Raw genomic sequence first — 25151 nt, 5'->3', positions numbered from 1 at the left:
GGAAAAATTACGTGTTTCAAAAATGTGATATTGAAAATGTAAATCAAACTGTAATAAGCGTTAGCTAGCTGCTCCACTTGCTCTGAATATTTTTGTTCTCGTCTTTGTCAAGCCCAAAGGAAAAATGAATCCATATTCTGGCTACATTACCGACAACAGCATCCCTGGAGTGACCGGAAAGGTTAGCCGACCTAGCGGAAGTGCTAATGAGGTCTGCTCTGGCACGGATTATTACCGTCACACATGTAGCTTTGAAAATAAATCTTCTACAAGACACAGAGCTGTAGCTCCGTTTCAGTGTGAGCTCTAATGTTTCTCTGTGTCTGACTTCCTCTAATAAAATCCTCCTGTTCACTGGGAGCTGCAGCTACCAGAGATATGAAGATCTACGTATGGGTCAGACTGACTGAGAGCCGGAGAGCAGTGATTGGTCAGACTGAGAGGCGAGGACTCTCTGTCCCGCCCACATTTACGGCTTCTGCTGTTTACCTGCTGCTGCTAACAACGTTAGCCTCCAAAAGTAAAGATAAACTCTGCAGGTAAGTGTTAAAGTCATTTTTGTAACTAGTTGTACTCTTCTCCACATCTGGACAACATCACATATAAAGCAGTGAAGTTACTGTAAGTTAACATCAGACTGTAACCTCTGATATAAACATGTTCTAACATCGTGTTTAAAAATTGTTCTGTAAATCTGAGATTACGTTTCCTCGTTTAGTGTTAACGCTGATGCTAAATCAGGTTTGTTAGTGTCATAGTTAACTGTTAGCTGTAGCTAAGTTTCCTGCAGATCACAGCTGATCAATCATAACGGATCGATTGCTGTTTTAATGATCAGCAGATGTAAATAAATCTACATTAATGTTCCTCCACAGAACTGTTACTGATGAATGTTATCTCTCAGTTCAGTTCTGAGTTAGTATCTCTGTTCTTTGCTTCAGTTTTTTTTCTCTCCAACAGTGTATGGTGAGATAACTGTGGAGCTCATGTTAATGCTAATGATACATTAGAATAAAAAGAATAAACTTTATTGTCCATCTAAGACAGTAAATGTTCTTTAGCACTCAACAAGGAAAACAACATTCCCAATTTTATGGGATTAAAATATAGAACAAAATTACACTCTATTTGTTCCATTCATATCCTGATGTGTTCACTCTAGATATTTAATGTTAGCCGCTGGGAATGAAAGGAACCTTGTGGATCCTTTTCCTCACTGTTAGTGTCCTTTCCTTCTCAGCCTTGGTCTGGATCGTTGGTCAATCGGATCTGAGCTGGATGACTGAAACTACAGGAAACATGACATCCAGCTGTGGTTGTCTGAAGAGTCCTTTTCTCCTTCAATCACTGATGAGGAATGGAGCAGCAACTGAATGTCCTCCGCATCCTTCCAGTATTAACATTATCGCTGAGATTCAGTTGCTCTCCCGTCTTCAGGAATACAACTTGTCATGTTACTTTTCAGTTTTACATTTCACTGTCAGCACACAGAATTTATCTCATCCGTTTTCTATATGTTTACACATCTGTACAGTTCACAATAGTTAAATAATGCAGTTTTTAAATGTGCAATAAAGGAAATAATGAAGCTCTTGACCTGAATGTGTTGATGGTTTAATGCTGCATATCTGCTATAAATAACATTGACTTTTTTATATTGTATTTCTGCTACAACAGCAGAGATGAAGTTAAAGGTGATAAATGGAACCTGTGAATACTAAGAACAGAGAATAATAAACTGCTGAGAGTTGCTCTGTCCTTCTGTAAGTGAAAGTTAAACAGGAAGTTGTTCACAGAGGATGTTGTCCATTCAGTCTCCTTCTTCACAACCAGATGAGGTTTTCCTTCTGTTGGCTTCACTCAGAAGATCCTCACAGTGAACATGAGACACCTGAGATGAAGACAGATGTCACAGTATCTGCATCAACAGCAGAGGTTCATTTTAAAGTATCCCTGGAAAGATTTCCTATTTCATATAGTTTTCTAAGCACTGAAAGACAGAAAGGCCTGCAGTCACTTTAGCTTTAGAGGAGAGGATTTTCCACAGGTCGTTTATCCCAACATCAGTCAGACTTTACAATGCTGTCATATAACTGGTCTACCTCTGTTATTGCTGCACTTTTATCCTGTCTCAGAGTGATGCAGAAAAACTAGTCCATGCATTTGTTACTTCTAGGCTTGACTACTGTAATTCCTTATTATCAGGTTGTCCCAATAGCTCTCTGAAACATCGACAGCTGATCCAAAACGCTGCAGCCAGAGTACTGACGGGAGTTAGCAAGAGAGATCATATTTCTCCTATATTGGTTTCTCTTCATTGGCTTCCTGTTAAATCTAGACAGAATTCAAAATCCTTCTTCTGACATATAAAGCTCTTAACAACCAATCTCCATCATATCTTAAAGACCTGATAGTACCATATTATCCTAGCAGAACTCTTCGCTCTCAGACTGCAGGCTTACTTGTTGTTCCTAGAATCTCTAAAAGTAGAATGGGAGGCAGAGCCTTCAGTTATCAGCTCCTCTCCTGTGGAACCAGCTCCCAGTTTGGGTTCCGGAGGCGGACACCCTCTCTATTTTTAAGACCAGGCTTAAAACCTTCCTTTCGACAAAGCTTATAGTTAGGGCTGACTGGGTGACCCTGACGGGGTGAGCTGGTGTTTTCATTTGCACAACTGACTTCCCCTCTTGACGTCCCTTTAGTTTGCCCCTAGTTATGCTGCTATAGGCCTAGACTGCTGGGGAACCTCTCTTGATGCACTGAGCCCTTCTCTAACTACCTATGTATTTACTATATATACCATTATTGCATTACACTCACTCTGTTTCTTTCTGTGTCCTTTCTCCGAGTGTCCCTGGTCCCAGAGCTGGATGCTTCAGATGTGTGGTTGTGTTTTATGGTCCTTGTGTCCCACCCCCCACCTCTCTATCTCTACCCCTCTATCTGTATCCCTCTATCTCTACCTCTACATCTTCTGTCCTTCTCAACCCACCCGGCCAGCAGCAGATGGGTCCCCCCACATTAGAGCCGGGTTCTGCTCGAGGTTTTTTTTCCCTGTTAAAAGGGTGTTTTCCTGCCACTGTCTCCTTAGGGCTGCTCTGGGGGTTCAGGCATATGGGTTCTGTAAAGCCTCTCGAGACAATTTGACTGTAATTGGTGCTATATAAATAAAATTGAATTGAAATTGACTTTGAAATAACTGAAAACTGTTCAAAATGAATCCAAATGACTTGATTTGCTCAAAAAAGTGGAATCTTTGTGCAAAATGATCCAAAAACTTTTTTCATTGACTAAATTGTATAAAATTACCCAAACATTTGCCCAAAAAGATTCAAAATGTATGCGATAAGTTGATGTGATCTTCTTGTTAAGCACATTTAACTTCTAGAATTAGGGTTAGGGTTTTAGGAATCTAACGTTCCTAAAACTGATTTAATGGTTAAAGATAGATGCATACAAATATATTTTCTAATATACGCGAGTTTGCACACTGTATGCAAGTATTTTTGCTCTATATTAATTCTACATTACAGGTTGTTTACATTTTTAAAAACATTTTTACATACGTTGTTTTAAACTACAATGTCTTTTGACATGTTTTAGTCTCTTCAGTGAACAGTTTTTTATGTCTGATCTTGTTGTTGAATCAGTTTTAGACATGTTTAACTTCTAGAATTGAAAAGAAAAGAGTCTAAAGAAACTTTCCTTAAACTGATTTAATGGTTAAAGATAGATGCATATAATATTTTTTTTGTCAAAATTTATAGCCAGTTTGCTCACCTCTGTATTAGTTCTACGATTACAGGTTTTTCTACAATTTCTGCACACAGAATCTTCTCTCTAACGTCTTTAACACATTTTTTAGTTCTTCTGTGAAACAGTTTTTATGCCTGATCTTCTTGTTAGATCAGTTTTTAGACACGTTTAACTTCTAGAATTTAAAAAAAAGAGTCTAACCCTAACAAACATGTCCTGAAACTTGTAAAATGAATAAACAGAGTGATGGACTGCCAGTTTGTTTTATTTTTCTGTTCAGGCTGAATCTCAGTTGAATCCTGATTTCTGTGCATCCATAAAGAGACAACAGTTTATGATAAACGTGCGTTTCCATTTTTTTCAGTTTTTTGTCTGAATGTTCTTTCTGATGATATATAAATCTGTTTATTGTGTTACAATGAGTGTTTTAGTTTCAGTGTTTTGGAGATTGAGATCTGTCTTCTCTAACACTTTAGCATCCAGACGTTCCTGCAGAAACCCTCCAGAGCACCAGAGAGGATTCTCTACCCGAATGATCAGGAGATGGACGAGGAGAGGAAACCGTTGCTCCATCCTCCCGACGTATCTGAACGACCGACCGGCTCTGGGGCGGTGTTTGGTGCAAGTTATCTCTGGAGGCTGCTGGAGGATAAATGTGGAGATCTGCAGATAGAAGCAAGAAGGATGAACGGAGCTGGAGAGGAAGAAGATCTACAGTGGTGTTCAAAATAATAGCAGTCCCACATCACTTTATCAGGGACCCGTCCAGTGTTGATTTAACTCTATTTCTGTCAGTTATACCTTGAAAAAGAAACAGGGTGCTGGGGGGAGGAGGGGAGCAGGGCCATGCAGAGACCTTTGGAGGGGCAGGTGCTCAAAGTTAAAAGGGGGCACATGGAGCAAGAATTTGAAACATCAATACAGAAACATACCTCATAATACAAGGTGGCAGCAGTGGCTAAGGTCTCAGGGACTGCTGATCAGAAGGTCATTGGGTTCAAACCCCTGACCTGTGATGGTAGTGTATGTGAGAAAAATTATTATTTTGAAGGCTGAATTTACATCACCATTAGACACTGGACTGTTTAACTGTGGCTACTCTTCCCTGGAGTCCTTGCTTTTAAATTTCATACCTTTTCCAGACATGTACTGTAGAGCCACGGATTTGCTCCATGGTGCTGATTCATAGTCTGCCCTTTATTATTCGTAGTGCTAATAATAAGTTTAAAAACAATTAAATGATATAGAAAATCATGTATTTAAATGTATTTGTACTTTATATTCTGTTTGACTATCCACTTTTGCGCAGGACAGCAACGTTCTAAAAGGTTTTATATTTATATTTAATTCATATTATATTATAATTTGGTCTATATATACAAATGTTATAAACAAGTACTGATATCTTTAAATGAGAAGTTGAGAAAATCAACAATTCAAATTCTCTCTAATTATTATTGTATTGTATTTGTACTGCAATAGTCCAAATTATGTGAAAATGCATGTACGTAGTTTCCAGTGAAATAACATAACCCTCTGTCTCATTGCCTCTAGAAAACAGGAAACACATGCAATCACTGACAGTAAAATAATACATCTCTCTGATGCACTTTGGCCCATGGACAACAGAAACAATACAGAAACAAAAAGAAGCCTGGCAGAGCTTTATCCTCTCAGCAAGCTGTGTGGTTAACTAGCGGCTCCCTAGAACTGATGACAGGTGTGTGTGCAGAGTCAGACCACACACACACACACAGGATGCTCACTTCATCAGTCATCTTGCAAAATACACCGTACATAAACGAACTCCCGCTGCAGAACCTCCCCTCCATCAGGACCATCAGTTGTTGATGTCCTCCCCTCGGGTCTCCGTTTTCTAGACTAGCGGCGCTAGCGCAGAGCTACAGGGGAACATCTGGACCCCTCAGAGCAGTGGGGGACGTCTACGTAGATCACGTGACCGACCGACGTAGATCTGAATTATTTTTAGTGTTTGTTTTAAATTATTATTTTGGTCCTCAGAGACTTTTACACACACACACACACACACACACACACACACACAGACTACACACACACACACGGCGCGCACACACACACAGCACACACTTACAAATAAAAACAAAATTAAATAGAATTAAAAAAAAAACAACTTTGACAACAGGGGCACTTTGGACATCAAGGAGCAAAGGGCAGGTGCTTCGGCCCCCTCCGCCTCCCCCCCACCCCCCTCCGCCTCCACCTCCCCTGCTGAGAATATACCATAATCTTGGGATTAATCAAAAATAAAACCCTAACTCTATGATATACAAGAAACTGTCGACCTCACCTGTTGTCTAAACTGGACAAACCACAGTATTTCAACCCCAACTTAATTATTGACAAAACAATATAGAAAACAGCGGCGGACTACTTCCAGCTGCGGACGGACAGCCTTTTACAGCTAGCTGCAATCTGGACGCAGTGACGCAGCAGAGTGCAACTGACCAGGGCGGAGGGATACGTCATTCTGCTGGGAGAAGAGACACAGCGAGGAGGTAAGTTATCTTCTGAAAGTGCTTTTGAGTTTTTGTTGATAAAATTTAAAAACAATGGCAGTTTCTTCTGTGATAAAAATGGAATAAAATCAGCACATTGACAGAGCTTTGCGAATATGACTACATTTCCGTGTTTTTCTCTATGCTAATCCATCGTGTTAATCAAAGTTGAAAGGGCGCATTAGTAAACTACACCACTGTTGTCAATGGCGGACATTTTAGTTGAGGGGCGTTCATTTAGGTTAGAATGCTTCCGATGTGACAGGAGCAATAAAAAAAACTTTTGGAATTCAACATTTGCCTGCAAGCACCTTCTGGCTAAACGTTACCCCTTTTGTTAGCTAGCTAGTTTGCACACAGTTAAAGTTGTGCCGGTATGCCCCGCGAAACTGAGCCCCCCCTCCCCTCCCCCTCCCCTCCCCCTCCCCTCCCCCGGATCAAAAGGGCCCGCATTTTGTCTATTTGTCCATCTGCACGGTAAGTTTTAACTTGTGAAATAACAAGTTAATGAAGTCTAAAGGACTTGGACGCTTATATTTACTGCATATAGTCAACGTATTTGTCGATGGTCCGAGTGTTTGAGGGAGGCATTTGTGTTTGTACAGCGTATAGTAATGAAACGAGCTGAAATACTGTGAATTTCTTGCATCACGCTGTTTATCTACCATCGCTCTCTCTCTCTCGTATTCATCCTCTTGCTCGCTCTATCACAACAGAGCTCCTCTACCGCAGCTGCTCTGGGGATGAAGATCTCTGTCAGGGTGCAGCACTGTCTGAACTGTGTGGCTTGTCTAGTTTATCTTTCTCTACTTTTACTACTTACCTACAGTCTACTGGTTAATCTGGTGGTCATTAAATTGATTATTCCATAAAAGGTCAGAAAATCTGGTTTGATGTAATTCTTATTCCTAATGACAGCTTCATTAAGCTCATATTGACACCCTCAAATTTGTCCCAAATATATTATTTTCACTGTCACATTAAACAAAACAATGGAAGCAATTTTTTTTTTCAATTGGGAGCTTGTAAAAGGCAAATTTGGGGAAATTAATTTATTTTTATTGATTGAAATTCTGGAATTTATTTTCTATACAACTTACAATATCAAATATTTGTTAGATCCAATCCCTGTGTCTTTTTTTAAATGTTGTACTAGATTTTTTGGTTCTTTGTAGAAATACTTGATAACGTAAATGCAGTTTCATGTAGAAGGACCCAAAATATCTCTTTCTCTCACTCTTACTCACTCATGCGATATAAGATGATGCAGATAGGTTAAAAATTGATTCACATTATCTTTTTCAAAACATGCAGCTCATTTTGTTTTTTTTTCTCTTGCAGTTGTATAAAGCAGCCATTTCTTCAAGCAGGAGGTTGACCCTTCAAAGTGTTATGCAGTACCTGGATAAAGAGGTATGTATAATGTGAATTTGTCAATGTGAACTTCCATAAGAACTGTAGTATTGCATGACTTCACTTTTGTCTAACTTTGTGTAGGACACAAATCAGAACAGGAGGACAGCTGCCCTTCTTGGTTTTCCACGTTTCTTCTCGGAGGATAAGAAACGCGGAAGACCAATGTCAGGATGTGTGATGTAAGAAAATTAACGTGTTTATATTAATCATTGACTAGATTTACTGGTATTCATTTTAAACAAAAGTAACATTTCTTTTTTCCACAACATTGCAGTTGTACGTTTAGTACACCATTCAAAACTAACTGGCAATTCAAACATTGTCTGATTGTATGAACATTTAAAACTGGTAGGCGAGTTTTAAAAAGAGACTGTGTGATATGATGATGATATAGACTGCTGAACTGACAAGTTAATCCCAATAAATGCATAGCCGAGTATGGGGTGTATTTTAATGCAACCACAATTTTTTACCACTTTCGGTTCTTATTAGGTCACCTGAAACAAAGTCAAGGACCTAAATTAATTACAAATTCCAAAGATCTCAGGCTGTCCAGAACCCTATCCAGATATGGTAGAATCCAATACACTTTGTGGATGGAAGGGTCCAGGCCCCAGGGTTTCACATTTGGCAAAGTTTATCTCCCTTATCTATAGTAATTGTAAGCCTTCATGCCCTAGAAATTAAGATCTTGATAAAAAAAAATGTAAACACTATTTTATTGAAATTTTAACATTATACAAACATTCAGACAATATGGTGTCAAAAGGCAAAACAGAAAGACAAGTAAACTAGAATGAATACATTTGGAAAAAAAAATAAAAATAGTACAACAGACACAACGCTCAACATTCAGCAGTTCATCCCACAGCACCTTGTTGTTCAAGATATTCCAACAGCTGTTTCCATACATTTTCAGACTCCCTCTGTTCTACCTCTGATCATGTGAGTGAGTTTCTCCAATACAGTACAGTATGCCATCTCCTTCACCCATACGCTTATCGGAGGAATGTCCATTTTCTTCCTAGATAAAGATATCGTCCTCCTGGCCGGCAGGAGTCCAAAATCAGAGTCGATTGTTTTAAAGTTTTCTGGATATATACCTAAAGTACACAGTTTGGCTTGGAGATTTTTGGACATTCCCAAGCACAGTGAATCAGAGTTCCTTTTTCTTCTGAGCACTTAATGCAGGTATCTAGAACGTCAGGGGACCAACGGTTCAATTTCACTGGTGTGATACAGGTTCTCATCTAACCATTTGTTTTGTAATAAGTTCAATTCTGGTATTAATAGTTTGCTTTCTGGGCTTTGATACATGCTGCCTCCCATTCAGAGGCAATCAGATTACACAATTCTTTGCATATCTGATTGCATGCTTCCAGCCTATCAGTGGCAGACTCTTTATCATGACACTTCAAGCCTCAGTAAAACAAAGAAACCTGCTTCTGTCCTTTTAAATAATGACATTTTCAATATGATAGTGGTGGTTCAGTCATTACATTTTTATGTTTTGATCATGTGAGTGAGTTTCTCCAGTAGCTGTAAATATTTGAAGAAATGTTTTTTCGGAATATCGTGCACCTGGCGCAATTGTTCAAATGTAAGGAGGCTGCCCTTAGAGAATATTATCAACACACATCTTCTATTTTCTGCACACCTTCATTTTTCCAGATTTTAAAGCCACCATCTGCCCTTCCTGCACTGAATTGTATATTACCCCATATCGGGGCAAAGCGGGAAGTAGATGGAGTGTCTCCAATATGCTTGTGCACTTTATACCAATTATCAATGGACTTTTTCAGGTTCTTTGGGTCAGCCGAAAGTAAATACATCATTAATGGAAGGCTTAAAGCAGAATATTGCTCTAGGGTTGTCCTCTATCCCCGATATTATTCATCGAGGATAGAGGACAATACGGTGGCCGAGAGGTGCAAACCAAATTTACATAATGCAAAACACTTTTACAAAGCTTGAGACAAATTTACATTTAGAAAAACATTTTTACATATCATAAAACAAAATGACAAGTTCTGTAACAAATTTACATTTTAGAAAAACAATTTCACAAGATGCAAACCATTTTTACAACCTCCAAGACAAATTTACAAGCGACAAAACACTTTTACAAATCCAAAAACAAATTTACAAATTAAATTTAACCGGAAAGGGAATGTCCCAACTCCGGGATTGAACCGGAAGTGACAACGAGGAGCGGCTAATGCACTCTGTCGGTCTGATCTGCGCCATTTAAACACTCTAAAGACCGACCACACGAAAAACAAAACCGCGTCAATCGGTTCATATGTTCCCCACAAAACGGGCAAAACATCACCCGCTCGCTGTCCATCTTGGTTCACCATCAATAACAACCAAAAGTTGCATTAGCCCTACCTCCTGTTGTCGTTCTGCGCCCAGATACTCCTCCTGTCGTTCTCCTCCAGGTTCTCCTCCAGATGCTGCGCACAGGTTGCTCCTCCTGTCGTTCTCCAGGTTCTCCTCCGAGTTCTGCCCCCAGGTTGCCCCTCCTGTCGTTCTCCTCCAGCTTCTCCTCCAAGTTCTTTGCCCAGGTCGCTCCTCCTGTCGTTCTCCTCCAGGTTCTCCTCCGAGTTCTGCCCCCGGGTGGCCCCTCCTGTCGTTCTCCTCCAGGTTCTCCACCCAGGTCGCTCCTCCTGTCGTTCTCCTCCAGGTTCTCCTCCAAGTTCTGCCCCCAGGTGGTCCGTCCTATCGTTCTCCTCCACGTTCTGTGCCCAGGTTGCCCCTCCTGTCGTTCTCCTCCAGGTTCTCCTCCAGGTTCTGCGCACGGGTCGCCCCTCCTGTTGTTCTCCACCAGGTTCTCCGCCTAGGTCGCTCCTCTTGTCGTTCTCCTCCAGGTTCTCCTCCAGATGCTGCGCACAGGTGGCCCTTCCTATCGTTCTCCTCCAAGTTCTGCCCCCGGGTGGCCCCTCCTGTCGTTCTCCTCCAGGATCTGCGCACAGGTGGCTCCTCCTGTCGTTCTCCTCCAGGTTCTCCTCCAAGTTCTGTGCTCAGGTCGCTCCTCCTATCGTTCTCCTCCAGGTTCTCCTCCACGTTCTGAGCACTGGTCGCCCCTCCTGTTGTTCTCCACCAGGTTCTCCGCCCAGGTCGCTCCTCCTGTCGTTCTCCTCCAGGTTCTCCTCCACGTTCATTGCCCAGGTGGCCCCTCCTGTCATTCTCCACCAGGTTCTCCTCCAGGTTCTCCTCCACGTTCTGTGCCCAGGTGGCTCCTCCTGTCATTCTCCTCCAGGATCTCCTCAAAGTTCTGCCCCCAGGTGGCCCCTCCTGTCGTTCTCCTCCACGTTCTGTGCCCAAGTTGCTCCTCCTGTTGTTCTCCGCCAGGTTCTCTGCCCAGGTGTCGTTTTCCTGTCAGGTGTTACTGATGAAGATGACGATGAAGGTTTCCTGTCATGTGTTACTGATGAAGATGACGATGAAGTTTTCCTATCAGGTGTTACTGATGAAGATGACGATGAAGGTTTTCCTGTCAGGTGTAACTGATGAAGATGAAGGTTTTCCTTTCAGGTGTAACTGATGAAGACGTTTTTCAAAAGGAAAAAGCAAAGGTGTGAAACAAAAATCAGTTTCCAGCAGCTGTTGGTGGTAAAGTGTCCAGTGCCCACCACAGCCAGAGAGAAAGGTCAGTGTAAATAAAGTTATTACCATTAATAATATATTGCATTGTTTTTCTTAAATTTCATCATCCTGTTTTAAGTGTTGTTTACCTGATACTCACGCAGTCATGAGCACATCAGGACTGATCCAATGTGATTGTAGAATGTCTGCATTTTATGTAGTTTACAAGTGTTTTCGTGCTACCTGTCAAAATCACTTTAAACCATTTAAATAATTTTAAATCACTTTAAACCACGTTGTCTTGAAAGGTGTAAACACTGTTTTATTGACTTTTAATACAATTAGTATTTCTATAGATTTTAAAATTAGAAATGTTTATAGTATTATACAGCAAGTTTTTTAGAGTATATACTAACCGTTAACGTTCATGTTACTAACCTGTCTGTTTTGCCTTTTTGTTATTTTTGTTTTTGTATGTAAGCTGCTGAATATTTTGAATTTCCCTCGGGATTAATAAAGCGTCTGTCCGTCGAGTCGTCGGATCCTCTTGATCCTCATCAGGGTCATGGGGGGCTGGAGGTCTATCCCAGCTGACTGCGGGTGAAGGCAGGGGACACCTGGACAGGTAACGGTCTATCACAGGTTCACCTGGACAGGTAACTGTATCACAGGGCTACACAGAGAGACAAACATTCACACCTGATGGACAGTTTAGAATCACCAATTGACCTCAGCATGTTTCTGGACTGTGGGAGAACCTGGAGGAAACCCACGCATGTACAGGAGAACATGGAGACTCCATGCAGGAAGATCCCAGGAAGGCTGGGACACAAACCGAGGATCTTCTAGCTGTGAGGCGACGGAGCTAACCACCAAGCTACTGTGCAGCCTGCTGCTACTATTATTTTTTTTTATTGTCTAATATTCAGATTATTGTCCAGATGAGTAGTTGATCATTCTGTTAATCGCTTGTCAGAAAATTGGTTAAAAAAAAAAAAAAAAAAAATATGGGATGCCAGATTGAAACAGGCCACACACCTGAATATATTGAATTTGTAATAGCAACAACAACAACCTGGTTGTGTCACATTTCTGTGCGTTACAAAATGTGTTAGGTGGGAAATAATAATAATTTAGAATTACTATGATGTCAAAAACGTACAGAGGAAGGAGAAAATGAGATTGAAAACCTAAATGCAGGATCTAAAATCATAAAGTGGACATAAATGCTTTCTTACAGTGACATAAAAAACTGAAAATACAACACATTTGACTTTTTTCTTAAAAAGTGATGCATTAGATGAAATAATTGTCAGAATAATTCCAAACCCAATTTGCTGTTGCTGTCAGCTGTTTTGTGTAGGTATTATGTTTGAAAATGAGTTAGAAGACCAAATGCAGTTGTCTTTTGTGCTTTTTTTTAATTGACTTTTATTTCTAAAAATGTAATTCTCAGTACCTCAGCTAAAATGCTGTGCAATTATGTCTCACTGGGGCATTCAACAGACTCACTGTCAAAACAACCACTTGTGATTTGTGCTGTTAAAGTTTTGCAGAGGTTTTAGCTAAGTGTGTGTACATGTGTAATTGTGGTGCATAACCTTTCATGCTTCTGTTTAAATTGCTTGAAGCGGACCAGCGGTCATCAAGCTTTCTATATCAGCAGAACGATGGTGCCGCCGCTGTTTGCTAACATGGTTCACTTTGTGTGTCTCTGCAGGGGTGAGGTGGTGCACTGGCTGGCCTGTTGGCTGGATGCAGCCTGCAGGAAGGGGCTCCACTCCCACAGTGGGTAAAGGACTGATGGAGGGAGGATCCTTCACTCGTCCAAACTCAGGTCAGACGCTGGCGCCTCTGCAGGACAATAATCCAGTAAAACCTGCCTCTGAATACGGCCCAATGCATAAAAACACTCAACTATTTTAAAAAAACTAATGGATTCTGGTTAAATGTCTTTTATTCTTTTAAAGCTGTGTAATCCTTCAAACTACTGGATCATGAACTATGTGTTTGCAAACTCAGGCTTTGCCAAAGTGAGTTGAAAAATGTCAGCAGTTGTTCAGTGAGTTATTTTAAACAGGAGCCAGTGAACAAGCACAGTAGACCTGTTTTTATATCTCCTCTTTGTCTGTGTCACAGAGCTACCTCAGGTTATAAACACTTCCTCAGAGAGCCCATAGTGTACACATTTAGAGGTTCCGAATTGATTTTGTGGGTCGAGTAGAATGTTTTACAAGTATTCATTTTCAAAAAACACATTATTTTAACATGAGTATTGGGATGTAGCAGCAGCAGAAGAAGCTGCTCATTCTTTGTTTGAGGCCAAACTAGCCACCAGGCAGGCGTTTTGTGTTACATGGTGATGTAGATCAGTAACAGAAGAAATAACTGCACTCTGAAATGAGATATTGTGATATGATGATAACAACAGAGCAGCCCCTTATTCTCCTATGATTTCTGAAAACAGAAATATGTGAACTGGTGATTCCAACACAAGAATGATCCAGGATTAGAAAACGAATGCGTTTAACCTGCTGTCTTTAGATGCTCTGCCAAGGTGGTTGTTGAGTTGTGATATTAAAAAGTTTTTTGCAAAGTTTATCTTCGATTTTAACAAAAATGCAACCACACCATCAAGATGACTTCTTTCGACTTGGGGATCAGACTATTTAGTTCAGCCACTGAACTGAAAATGTTTTTCCTGTTCTTTTTATAGACGTTGTCCTTCTTTAACATCTGGGCTAGTTTCATTCTTAAACCTCTGCTGAGTTTTTCTTATCTTTAAAATGGATGTTTGACCACACACAGCAGTGAGCATGACTGATACAAATTGCTGTAGAGTGAATTATCTGGACAAAAATCTGAGTATTTTTCTGTTTTTTTCTCACTATTCAGTAACAGACACATCAATAATGCTTGAGTACTTGGAACCCAAAATGTGAAAACGGATTTCATACTAAGTTCTGTTATTATTTTCCTTTGGTGCCTGCTCAAACCTCTGGATGGGTGTAAAACAATTCTCACTGCAAGAAAACCCTTGTTTTTATTATTTTACAGTGGAAAGTTAGTTGCTTTGTGTGAATGCTTTTTGACACTTGTGTCTGTTGAGCAGGTTCGTTTTTTGAGATAGAAAACAAACTACTACTTTCCAATTAAGCTGTTTATTTTCTGCCATCAGTGTCTCAAAAGAATCTTGATCAAGGACCTTTTCTGTCTGGAACAGCCTCCCAGAAAATGACAAAGTCTGATATGAAAAGAACATTTTATACCGTATTGTGAAATGTGATTGGTTATTGAACACAAACATATCATTCAAATATTGAACAGTGATTGGCTAAAGGTGGGGATAACCGTGGTGTAGACTTAGCTCTCCCATTGGTTGGTGCACAGATACGTCCATATCTCTGGCACACGATTCATCCAATCTCCAGGAACCATCCTGTAAAAGAACCTCCTAGAACCCCTCTTCCCTCTCTCTACCTGTCAGTCTTATTCGCTCTGTTTAACTGAGATGTGATGCAGCTGCTGGTGGTGTCTCATAGGGAGGATTATTATGGTTTCCACTCTTAAACAACCTTGAGTTTAGCGGTTTCAGTAAAATTAGTTGTTTTATTATAAGGACATAGGAATGTGCTGTGTGTGTGAAAACACTCTTTGTACTTGTGTGTGTGTGTGTGTGTGTGTGTGTGTGTGTGTGTGTGTGTGTGCTGTGTGTGTGTGTGTGTGTGTGTGTGTGTGTGTGTGTGTGCGCGCAGCTGTAGCTTTCCAGCCTGACCTGTGTGTATCCATCATGTATTTAACCCTTCAGAGCCTGGGGTTAATGCTCTCTCTCTATTCAGGTCAACACAACTCATACATTAATTACACAACAAATGGTTATTAATATTGTAATGTCTGTATATCTTATATAGACATAAAATATAATGAGGCGAAATGAGAAGTGGTGTCTTTCAATGTGTTTACTTCTGAACTGCCAGACCAGACCGCCAAACATGGGGTAACAGGCATCCCATAATACCTTGCGCAGGTACTTCTTTAAAGTGGACCATAACTCTGTTTTATACATTACAAATATCAATATTGTATTACTCATTTGTGACATCAAGTTCAGTGTTCAGCTAGCAGTGCCTTAAAAAAAATAAATCCTAACATGTCCTTGTCTCAGTCTGATCCAGTTCTTCTCTAGATGAGGAAGTGGGCCGACATGTCCAACCTCTCCGCAGGACTTCAGGCTACAAATGGATGGCTGGAGCGAAACTTTGAGTCTCCACCGTGATCTTCCGCAAGTTTGATGTCTTGATTTAGTAGTAAGAGACTTCCTTTTTGTCCAAACCATTTGACTCTGATGGTGTGTGTCCACTGCATTCAATGTTCAACAAGTGAGGCAATGGTTTTGTTTCCATGAATATAAACATATAGAAGAGTACATTGTAGTCCAAATTGTTTTCCTGGTCATAAAACTGTTCACCAAGAAGTGTTTCTATTGGAGAGCTGTTACAGTTTAGGGCTGCATGTGGCAAACAGCTGCTCGAAAATAATAAAAGTTGCTATATTTAACAATAGCGCTTCTAAGCGTCCAACTTATACTTACTCCTTGAGTGCTCTTTGCTACTGTGACCTGGAAATCAGTCCCCTCCGCCATCATGGAGGATCTTCCAAACCTTTAAATGCTCAGTAAGGAGAGTGGAGCTTAGTGCGAGTAAACACAGCTGTGTTCTACGCACAGTAACTACAGGTTATGTTTCTGTGGTTTAGTGTCTCACACACACACACACACACACACACACACACACACACACACACACACACACACACACACACACACACACACACACACACACACACACACACACACACATATTATTTATCTTTTACTGCAGTATTTTTCCTCTAATATTCTTCTTTTACTGCAGCATTTTAGCTCTAATATTCATCTTTTACTGCAATAGTTTAAATGTATAAGAGCTCATTGTTTGCATCTATTGTACTGCAACTAATGTATTGCATATATTATACTACAACTAATGCATGACAGCTAATTTTTTACAGTAACGTATTAGAGCTAATGCTTATCATCAATTGTACTGTTAGATCTAATGTGCTACAGCTAATGAAGCCTGAGTGTTGACCAAATGACCACAAAAAGACACAAAATAATCACAGAAACAAAAAATTTGAACAAAAACACACAAAAATGACCGCAAAGAGACACAAAATGACCATAAAGAAATGCAAAATGATCACATAACCAAAAATAAAACAGAAAAATGAATAAATTTGAAGGGACTGAACAGGAAAACAGTGTGACTTTTGACTTCTTTCAAAGCTGTTTCACTGTAATCATGTTTTGATAGATAGATAGATAGATAGATAGATAGATAGATAGATAGATAGATAGATAGATAGATAGATAGATAGATAGATAGATAGATAGAAACTTTTATTTGGATGATGTTCATTTTGTTGTTGACTATCATAGGATAACGTTATTTCTTTTACACCAACAAATCAAAAATAAGATGGTTTCACCTTAGCTGACATGTTTCAACTGCAACTGCAGTCTTCTTCAGAGCGTCATCTGGCGTGTGCTGACGTGTCCTTTTTATCATGTGACCAGTCTGACAGATCTGTCAGAATCTGTCAGATAGGCCACGCCCCCCCGCCGTCCGGTGGTCTCTGGAGGATGGAGTCCCAGGTATTAGAGGGTGTAGTCCCCCTCGTCCCGGTTCATGGAGCAGCTCGCCTGCTTCCTGATCTCAATGGCCTCCTTGATCCATCGTTTATGTTTGTTGGTCTATGATGTTAAAATCCTCCCGCTGTCCCAGTCCATGATAAGATTATTTCTTTTGCAGCGATCCCTGATGGCTGATTTTTTTTCTTGTTCGGCTTTTTCTTTTTGTGTTCTTGTGAGTCGTCCAGTTCATTCATTTATTCATGGCATCAGACCACATGAGTCGATAACAGCCTCGTGGCCTCTCCATTAACCCCTGCCGTTCCCTGGTTCCCTCCAGATGAGTCGTGGCCCCTCCAGCAGCAGCGGAGAGCACACACACACACACACACACATATATATATATATATATATATATATATATATATATATATATGTGTGTGTGTATATATGTATATATATATATATGTATATATATACATATATAATTATATATATATATACATAATTTTATATATAAATAATGCATATGTATATATGTATATATATATATACATATATATATACATATATACATATGCATAATTTTATATATAAAATTATGTATATATATATAATTTATATGTATATATATATATACATATATACACACACATATATATATGTGTGTGTATATATGTGTATATATATATATATATATATATATATATATATATATATATATATATATATATATATATATATATATACAGTGAATTTAAAAGAGCAGTATTTCTATGAACATTTGGAACTTCAGTTATTTAAACTTCTTAGATGGTTGTTCAATAACATTTGTCAGTGACAGTTCTGATCATCCATCAAGGTGATGTTTTGACTGTTTCTATTGTCATTTTCTGAACTAAATGACATTAAGTCCCCTCTCTGCAGCTGATCCCAGTGAGCTTCTACCATCTGTTTCTCATCAACCAGTTTCCTCTATCAGACATGCAGCTCCACATTTATTAGAAACTCACTGTTATCTCTGTAATCTCTTTATTTTCCAGTCCTTGCCTGTATTTAATTACAACCTTGTTCCATTCAAAACATTTAAATACATTTACTATTCACCATCCAATAATTGTTTATTATCACAGTGACAAGAGAAAATGTTTCACTTTCTAGATATTTAATAAAATGTTTAGTTAAATATGTTTCGCATTTACAAATGATGTGAGTCGTTTCTGTTTTCTACTCTGGTGTTGTCTTTCTTTTAATCTGTTGGACATGGTTCAGTGACGTTTAAAGTGAAATCAGTGGAAATAGACCTGAGCTAAACTCTACTGATGACTGAATCAGAAGAAGTCCTGACCTCATTGATCTCCCCTCAGGTCAGCTCAGGACGGGATCGGATCAGCGCTACACGGTTCTGGAGCTGCCGTTCCTGGGCCGCTCCCTGAGCCTGCAGGTGCTTCTACCCAGCGAGAGGAAGACGCTACTGTCCTCCCTGGAGGCTCAGCTCACACAGCGCCACCTAGCGTCCTGGGACACCGGCCTGCGCAGAACCAGGATGGACATCTTCCTCCCAAGGTAGAGAACAATGCTTCAGGATTAGAGACTGGTTCAGGACTTGCAGACTCTTCATGAGGCTTGGTTCATAAACATGGATCTTCTTCTGGTGTTTCCAGATTCAGAATGCAGAACAAGTTCAACCTGAGGTCGGTGCTCCCCGCTATGGGCATCAGCGACGCCTTCAACCCCACAGCAGCCGACTTCACCGGGATCTCAGGTCAGTCCATCAGTTCATAAACATCCAGGATGTCCTTCAGGTTTAATCCCAGGTTCTTCAGGTATCTGACAGTTTGTTCCTTCTGAAGTGGAGGAGGGTCTCTCATGTGTCTGATGCCTTCATGAAGTCAGGATAGAAGTCACGGAGGACGGGACCAAAGCAGCTGCTGTCTACTGGTGATAATATGATAGATATTAATATAACAAATAGATATTAATCCTACTGTTGTCCTCATTTACGGGCACCAAAAAATATTGTTTCCTTGTCTGAAAAAAGATCCAAAAAATTCAGCAAAAAAATTCCCCAAATTTCTGAAAATTTGCAAAAGCTTCAGAAGAAAATTCCAATAATTCCTTAGAAGTTTCCCTTAAAAGTTTTATTTTAAAATAATCCCCCGATTTGGCAAGAAAATTCTTGTAGATATTTTCAAGAAATGAGTAAAAATATTCCAAAAAAATCTATCTAAAGTGATTATATATATCAGTAAACTTCTACTATTGTCTTTAAGTACATTCACAAAAAAAATCAACCAAAATCCAGTGAAATTCGCTGGATTTTGGTTGATTTTTTTATGAATGTTGTTGAGAAACATTTTAACATTTTTTTTCCACCAAAAAAATGTACAACAATTTCCCCAAAATGTTGAAAATGTGGACATCAGAAGTTTCACTGTGAAATATTTTTTTCCACATTTTCAAAATTTAAAACGGGTCAATTTTGACCCGCAGGACGACACGAGGGTTAATAGAACAGAACTAACCAACTGTCCTAAAGTTTCTAAAACATGATTGTTCTATCCCCTGCAGGGATGGTCCTCCTCAAAAGATCCCGAGCTCCAGTTTTCAAAGCAGATCGGCCGTTCTTATTTCTACTGCAACAGGTTCACACAGGTATTTACTTCACATCATACAGATGTTTTCAATGTTTTAGTCTAGAAAAGCACCCTAGTCAGGGTATGCTGTTTGACATTTTAGTTTTAGTATGAAAATAAATAGATCTTTGAATGAGTTGCACTGATCAGACACCACAGAAATACTCAGTGGAGCAGACAGGTTTGAGCTGAGCATCAACAGGTGACCTATCCTTGAGCTCCTGGAGGGTTTTTGTGAACAGAAGCTTTGGAACACGTGTGTGAATTACTCCTGTTGGACCTTCTCTCTCAGAAGTTTAAAAATGAAATTAATAAATAATCTGTTTCTGTTCTGTGATTCATGTTCAGTGGTGAAATCAAAAAACATCCAGGAAACTTTTCTACATTGATGCAACGTTTCCCAGAGCTTCATCTGATGACCTGAAACAGAACTAACCTGCTGATGGAGGACCTGTTGAAGAACCCTAACTCTGTAACTGATGAAGATAAAGAAGAAGGTTTTCCTGTCAGGTGTAACTGATGATGATGAAGGTTTTCCTGTCAGGTATAATTGATGAAGATGAAGGTTTTCCTGTCAGGTGTAAATGATGAAGGTGACGATGGGGGACGACTGGGGGACCCTGACGGGGTGAGCTGGTGTCTTCATTTACACAACTGACTTCCCCTCTTGGACGTCCCTTAGTTCTGCCCCTAGTTCTGCTGCTACAGGCCTAGGCTGCTGGAGGACCTCTGTGGATGCACTGAGCCCTTCTCTATCTAGCATTATATACAATGGTATACCATAAATATATGTTCCATTATTGCATTACACTCACTCTGTTTCTCCCTGTGTCCTTTCTCCGAGTGTCCCTGATCCCAGAGCTGGATGCTTCAGATCTGTGGTGGTTCTCCCACCAACTGGCCTAATCTCCATCTGTGGGATGCTGCTGCTGCTGACCTTCCTCCAGCCCACTGCTTCCAGCTGCCCATTTCCATCAGTCTACTCTGCATCACCCTCACTATACTTGATTTGCTGGTCTACATATTTTTGAATTTACCACCAGCTATATATGTAGTATATTTAATGCCAGAGCCATACACCATAGCAGTAAACTATAATCAGTTTCCAGCCCAGAGGGATATATGCACAGATTTTTTAAAATACCATGTAGAAGACTATATACAGGAAGATGATGTATCAGTTCTTGCACATAGATATACAACAGTTCTTTATTACTCCCCAGGTCAGGGGAAATTTCCAGTGTTAGAGCAGCAAAAATCTTTCAGAGCAGCACTAACTACAGTTTACTACAGTAAAGATAATAATTATAATAACAATAATATATACAAGAATGAAAAATGAATAAATACAGTATTACTACACTATAAGTGACATCAGCATAAAGTGGCTTGTGGAATACATGTAATTGTAAAAGTGCAGAAAATGCCAGCAGTGCAAGGAGTTGTGGAGATTTTCTCAAAACAGGTGAGTCCTGTGAATATGACCAAAATATGAGATAAAACTACCAGAAACATGTACAAAATGACCAAAATATGATTGGTTGATAATGTATCAGTGTTGTTATTGATTATTGATCGGTTGCAGGGACAGAGATTTGTGTCTTGAGTCTCTGCTGTCATCTAATCTCTCTCATGTAAGATCATGTCACAGGAGGGGGCGCTACTGACCTCTTGTGGAAACAGGCGGTAACGACACGACATTATTACTAACTGTATAGTTGGCGACATTACAGGTGAGCAGCACTTCCTGTTCATCTTCAAGGTAAAAGCATCTTTATTGTACATTTTATGTCAAAAGTATTACTAAGCGAGTTAGGTCAATTCAGAAGGATCTCTGGTGTAAACCAAGTCGTATTTAACGACAGCTAGCTTCTCCACTTGCTCCGATTACTTTTGTTGTAGTCTGAGTCACGTCCAAACAGGAAATGAATCCACAATGTAGCTAATGACAATCTATAGCAGCATCTCCGTGATGGCAGCGTTAGCGAGCTAGCAGCTAATCAGAAGCTAGTGACAAGCTAACTCCAGCGCTACCAGCAGCGTCTCTTTAAAAGGTGCTGATCACGATATCAGGCTGAAACATTAGACCCGGGACAGGAAACGGAGCTAGAGCTCTGTGTCTTGGAGAGAATTGATTTTAGAATTACACGTGTTAAGGTATTAGTCCATGTCATAACAAACCCTCGTTAGCACTTCCGCTAGCTGGCTAACACTTTCGGTCACGAATGCATTTGTACATTAGCTATAACGTGTTTATTTTTGAACGTATAGTGACAACAAACACAATTTGAGGGAGTCGATAAGCTAGTGGTCCTGAAATAGATTTTGGTTCATACTGCAGATTCTTCTGAGTCTCACAAAACCACGTTTTAGCATAAGAGCATTACGATAGTTTTACGTTGAAACAGGAAGTGCTGCTCATCTGTAATGTCGCCAGCTTTGCCTCAAATAATAATAGTGTCGTTACCGCCTGTGTCCGCCAGAGAGCAGTAATGTGTACAGTAAAGATAATTTCACAAGACTTGAAGCCTAAATATGCTTAATTTTCTCTGATGGAAAGAAAACTAATGAATTCTTTCTGTTTTTAACGTTTCTGGCTGATAATTGAGTCCTTCTGGTGATAATTCTGGTCGTTATAAGTGTGTGTGTGTGTGAAATGAGGGCTTTTTATCACTTCTTTAAAATTATTTCTATTTTATATTTCCCACTTTTCTGTGTTTCCTTTATAAATGGACAATATCCGACCTAAACGTGAGATTTATGTTTAAAATACTATGATTTTAGTTTCTGAGCTCAGATGTGAAAATGTGTTTTGTTTTTTACTTATTTAAAAAAAATTCTACTGTATGTTTTCCTTTTTTGATATTTTTCAAATATATCAGTAAAAATGTATAAATTTATAAAGAATAATTGGAGATTGGAGGTTTTTGCATGGATGATTTATATGAAGTGTTCTTATCAGTGTTTGGAGTATTTGTGAAATGTTTTAGTAAAATATTGGACTGAAACAGATTTTTATTTTCTATTTTCATTTTGATTCTAAACAGCACAGAATCTGAAAGAAAGTGAAATGTAAGAGTTTTTTTTGTGTGTGTTTTTGTCTTTGTTAAGCCATAAAACAAGTTTACTCATGTTGTCGTGGTGTTTTGGACACTAAAAATGTTTGTTTTTCCACTGACAATAAAGAATCTAATCTAATGGAACCTGTTCTCTCTGACTGGAGTTCAGGTTTCGTTGAGTCAGTTTACACTCAGAAAGTCCGATTTTGTCAAACCTTGTTCCCACAACAACAACAGGAAGCTGCAGAATTTATGCAACAAAAGCCTTTTTTTTAAAAAAAATCCTCTTCCAGCTTCTGTTGGTTTTAATAAAATGATCTTTTAGTATTTCTCTGTGTTTTACAGCGTTTTGATTTATAAACCAGGAGCTGCTTCACTGAGGAGAGTCTTTTAGTTTTCAGGTAATATGATGGTGAAGAAAATGTGTTACTGCAGTAAAGATTCCACTGAATTATTATTTGATCCATGAACTTGTCATCAGAATCCCTCAGTTCTTCTCCAGTTTGTTGCTGCTGTCGGGTGAACAGGTGAGCTCCAGGTGAACAGGTGATGTCAGCAGCAGGTCAGTCTGTGATTGGAGCAGTAAAACTCATCTACATTAAATTAAATGTTATGCTAATGTAGATGCACTCATGTGACATAAACTGTGAAGTCCACTCTAAACTGTATTAAGGCTTAGAGCCAGGATTTTTAACTTTTGTATCTCTGTGTTCCCCCCGCTGACCTGAGCAGGTGGTACGTTCCACTCAGACACACCTGACGGGATCAAACCACCAACACACATGCCACAGAGCTCCACTTTATTTCACCTTCACCAAGTTTTATCGATCTTTTCATGGTTTCTTCATCTTTGAATGAATATTTTTGGCACTAAGTGTGAACTTTTTGAACGGACTCTGCTCGTCAGATGGAGGAACGTCGGGGAGTTTGTTGGAAGATTCAGGTGAGAGGAAACAGAAGTAGGATGTTAGACAGGACTGATCTGCTGTCCTGTCTTCATCAGACACTGATGCTGTGGCTGAACGTCAGGTCAGATCAGATCAGCAGCACCTGATGTGCATCAAGAAACATCATGTTTCTTGATGCACATCAGGCTCCAGGTGGTTAGAATATACTTGACTTGTTCATTTAAAGTGTTTTCCTCAAAACTCGACCAGCTTCATTAGAGTAAATCGTCATGATGTCGTGTTCAGATAATACCAAAGAGGAGGTTTATGCTTTCTCTGCTTGAGGCTTAGAGCAGTTAAAAATAACAAATTTGAAGTTCTTACGAATGAACAATTAAGAAAAAGCTCATCTGTTGTCAATCATGTTGGCACCGTCTGCAAAGATGAAGGCAGATAGAAGCACAAATGGGTGGTAATCAAGAAACATATTACCAAAAAAGATCACTAGAATAAGCACAGGTTATTTTTTGATTATGTTGAAGTCACATTGTGGAAAAAAAACTCAATTAAATTTTGATGATGCTATGAAAACATGGTAATTTAAGAAAAATAGGAGAAGTACATCTAATGAATCACTGTAACCAAGAACAGAGTTGAGGAGCTTGTATTTTGAGAATTTGTAAGTTTGTGTGTCAATAATTCATGTATGTTAGTATATTGTCCAAAAAAGAATTAAAACGTCACTGTTTGGTATGTCGCCTTAACCCATTCATGCATGAATTATGATAACCTCAGTTAGGATTTTTTTCCCCCCAATTGTTTTTATTCATCTTTACGCATGAAAAACAAGGTTTGTACTTTATTTTATTTCAACCCATTTTTCTAAAAAATATATTTACATGTCCACTGAGATGGCCACCATGCATTTTGCTCTAGAAATATGGATTTAACAAACAAATGGATAAAATGATATACAGTGTATTGAACTGTGAAATGTGATGTGAACTATAAAATAATTGATGCATAAATAATTCAAACAGCATTGAGGGATTCACTCTCCTGTATAGATTCCCAAGTCTCTCAGATGACATATTTTCAAGAACAGCAGCAGTAATAGCCTAATTGTGGTCAATGAATTGTAGTTGAAATATAGCTGGTGATGCATGATGTGCACTTTAGTGGACAGGAGATTAATCATAATTGCCTCCCAGTATAACATCAATACTTGGAAAATTTTGCAATTGCATGACTCCTTAGATGTTCCTCGATGTCACCATATTTTTCTTTCCTGCAAAGGTCTCTTTTTTATAGAAGGCTTGAACAAAAGAAAATGAGCTACTTGGTGTTTCTGGCTGCCTGTCGGCCATCTTGGTTTGACTCTTTTTTTAAAGAATTTGCAATGGCTAGCCAATCACTGGCAGTGGAAGAAATGATGCAATAGGATCCACTGTAGTGGCTGATGTCCAACTATGCCATCAAAACTTATGCACATACAAGAAAACAGCTTTAGAAGAGCTGCACACTGTCATGACCTCTATGCATGGAAGAGTTAAAGGCATCAATAATGAACACAACACAAATAAATTGCTATCATATTACAA

The 25151-nt window shown here is 39.3% G+C and overlaps 1 protein-coding gene across 1 annotated transcript; it reads left to right on the top strand.

Annotated features, from left to right (window-relative positions):
* Positions 1-13052: 13052 nt before the first annotated feature.
* Positions 13053-22684, top strand: LOC111567229 (probable serpin E3). Its single transcript, XM_055011893.1, has 7 exons — positions 13053-13169; positions 13268-13330; positions 13437-13447; positions 18304-18534; positions 18633-18733; positions 19540-19623; positions 19953-22684. The coding sequence occupies exons 1-7, from the start codon at positions 13053-13055 to the stop codon at positions 19991-19993; spliced, it is 648 nt and encodes a 215-aa protein (XP_054867868.1). The 3' UTR covers positions 19994-22684.
* The last annotated feature ends 2467 nt before the right edge of the window (positions 22685-25151 follow it).

This window comes from Amphiprion ocellaris, chromosome 7 (assembly GCF_022539595.1).
Source record: "Amphiprion ocellaris isolate individual 3 ecotype Okinawa chromosome 7, ASM2253959v1, whole genome shotgun sequence".
Lineage (NCBI taxonomy): Eukaryota > Metazoa > Chordata > Actinopteri > Pomacentridae > Amphiprion > Amphiprion ocellaris.
This window is presented reverse-complemented; position numbering and strand designations above follow the sequence as displayed.